General features: G+C 63.0%; 1 protein-coding gene across 1 annotated transcript in view; it reads right to left on the bottom strand.

The window, feature by feature from the left end:
• The window catches only part of APH1A (APH1A gamma secretase subunit), a 5948-nt gene extending 3342 nt beyond the window's left edge, over window positions 1-2606 (bottom strand). Inside the window, exons 1-2 of the mRNA XM_009334819.1 lie at window positions 2446-2606; window positions 567-737 (exon numbers count right to left, since the gene is read on the bottom strand). Of these exons, the coding sequence (XP_009333094.1) occupies window positions 567-737; window positions 2446-2558 (284 nt within the window). The 5' untranslated portion in view covers window positions 2559-2606. The remainder of the gene's footprint in view (window positions 1-566; window positions 738-2445) is intronic.
• Between the last annotated feature and the right edge of the window lie 31 nt (window positions 2607-2637).

Here is a 2637-nt window from a genome sequence, read left to right as displayed (position 1 = left end):
GGCTGCGCCGAGACTTTGCTGCGGGCTGGCAGTGATGTGCCAGCCCCCAGAGCCCCAAAACCACCTTCAGGCTGTCCCTGCTAACACAAAACCATCCTTAAGAAAGGAACAAGACTTGCCAGGAGGCAAGGGCATATCCCTAACCCTTCTCTGCCCCCACGCTGCAAAGCGGGCATTTCCTGGTGCCTGGCGTCCCCCCGGCACCCCTCTGAGCTGCGGGAGCACTGCTGCTGGTAGTCACCAGGGCAGAGAGGATGCGACACGTCCTGCAGCAGCCCAAACCCACAGTCTACCTGTCCCGGATTCAGGGAGACACTACCAGCCACCTCAGCCCTGGGTCCTCCAGACCTTAGGGCTGCTCTGCTCCACCACCTGAGACCCACTCGAGGTCAACATACCGACACAGGTACCACCTGCACGCTCCCAGACAGGACTGAGGTGCCTTGGTGCCACGCTTGGCATCCCCCCCAGCCCAGGAGCTCCCAGATGAAATCTGGCACCTGCCACGGCCGGGAGGATGGGAGGACCATCCAGCAGCACTGGAGCAGGGCAGGAGATGCCCTTACCTGAGGAGCTTGTAGTAGAGGAAGCGGAAGGCCTCCTGCAGCAGCACAGAGAACATCACCCCAAATATCAAGAGCCCCTTCTGCAATGGCTCATCCCGGGGGTCGCTGGCTTTAACCGCGATAAACCAGATGAGGGAGGAGAGCAGCAGTGACACCAGCCAGAAGAAAGCCCTGCAAGAGAGAGAGATGCTGGCACCGGTGCTGTGCCAGGACCAGTGCCGGTGCCACGCCTGTGCCCATCGGCACTACGCCTGCACCCCTCTGTGTTGGTACTGGCATTGGCAGCTGTGCCCCAGCCTCGCCCACTCTCCTACCAGTACCAGCGCCGTTCTGGTACCAGTGCTGGGCAGGTGGTGCCCATACTGGTGCTGCTGCTGTGCCTGCACTCCTCCTCTGCTGGTAACCAGGACTGGCACCAGTGCTCCTGCTGTGCCCACACCAGTACCAGCGCCAGGCTCATATCCACACCGGTACCGGTTCCACTACCATACCCTACTGATCCCACAGTGGTACCGGTACCAGTGCCCCTGCTGCACGCATGCACCAGTACCACTACCAACCCTGCGCTGATACTGGTACCAGTGCTCCACCGATCCCATGCCATTACTGATGCCAGTGTCCTCCCCATCATGCCCACGCCACGTGGTGACCACAATCGTACCAGTACAATACCAGTACTGGTGCCCCTGTCATGCCCACAATGGTACAAGTACCGGTGCTCCTGCTGTGCCTGCAATGGTACCAGTACAAGTACAGATACTGGTGCCCCGGTCACACTCACAAGGGTATGAGGGCCAGTACTGGTGCTCCTGTCATGACCACAACCACCAGTATGAGTACTGGTGTCCCTAACGTGCCCATGACTGTACCAGTAAGAGGAACAATATTGGTGCCCCGGTCATGCAAGCAACAGCACCAGTATGAGTACTGGCACCGGTGCCCCTGTCGTGCCCACAGTGGCACCGGTACTCATCCCCCCGTTGTGCCTCTGCAAGTACCAGTCACCGCCCCATCACACCCATACTGGTACCAGCACCGGTACCAGCTCCCCGTCACACCCGTACTGGTACCAGAACCGGCACCGGTACCAGCTCCCCGTCACACCCGTACTGGTACCAGCACCGGCACCAGTGCCCCATCACACCCATACTGGTACCAGCACCAGTACCGGTACCAGCGCCCCATCACACCCATACTGGTACCAGCACCGGCACCGGTACCAGCGCCCCGTCACACCCATACTGGTACCAGCACCGGCACCAGCGCCCCGTCACACCCATACTGGTACCAGCACCGGCACCGGTACCAGCCCCCCGTCACACCCATACTGGTACCAGCACCGACACCGGTCCCAGCGCCCCGTCACACCCAGCGCCCCGTCACACCCGTACTGGTACCAGAACCGGCACCGGTACCAGCTCCCCGTCACACCCGTACTGGTACCAGCACCGGCACCAGTGCCCCATCACACCCATACTGGTACCAGCACCGACACCGGTACCAGCGCCCCATCACACCCATACTGGTACCAGCACCGGCACCGGTACCAGCTCCCCGTCACACCCGTACTGGTACCAGCACCAGTACCGGTACCAGCGCCCCGTCACACCCATACTGGTACCAGCACCGGCACCAGTGCCCCATCACACCCATACTGGTACCGGCACCGGGACCAGCGCCCCGTCACACCCATACTGGTACCAGCACCAGTACCGGTACCAGCGCCCCATCACACCCAGCGCCCCGTCACACCCGTACTGGTACCAGCACCGGCACCGGTGCCACACCAGCACCGATACCAGTACCAGTGCCCCCATCACGCCCACACCAGTGCCCACGGTGGCACCCGTGCCTCTCCCGGTGCCGGCGCGGGACTGACCCGGCGATGAGGATGATGATGCGGAGCGGGTCGCGGGCGATGGTGAAGAGGAAGAGGCCGAGCGCCGGCCCGAAGGCGATGAAGGTGCACCCGAAGAAGACGGAGAGCGTCATGGCGGCGGAACGCGGGGCGCGGGACCGGGAACGGGACCCGGAAGCTCGGACCGGACCGGTCCGGACCGGCCCCGCGGCC

Source organism: Pygoscelis adeliae, unplaced genomic scaffold (genome assembly GCF_000699105.1).
Source record: "Pygoscelis adeliae isolate BGI_AS28 unplaced genomic scaffold, ASM69910v1 Scaffold102, whole genome shotgun sequence".
Taxonomy (NCBI): domain Eukaryota; kingdom Metazoa; phylum Chordata; class Aves; order Sphenisciformes; family Spheniscidae; genus Pygoscelis; species Pygoscelis adeliae.
This window is presented reverse-complemented; position numbering and strand designations above follow the sequence as displayed.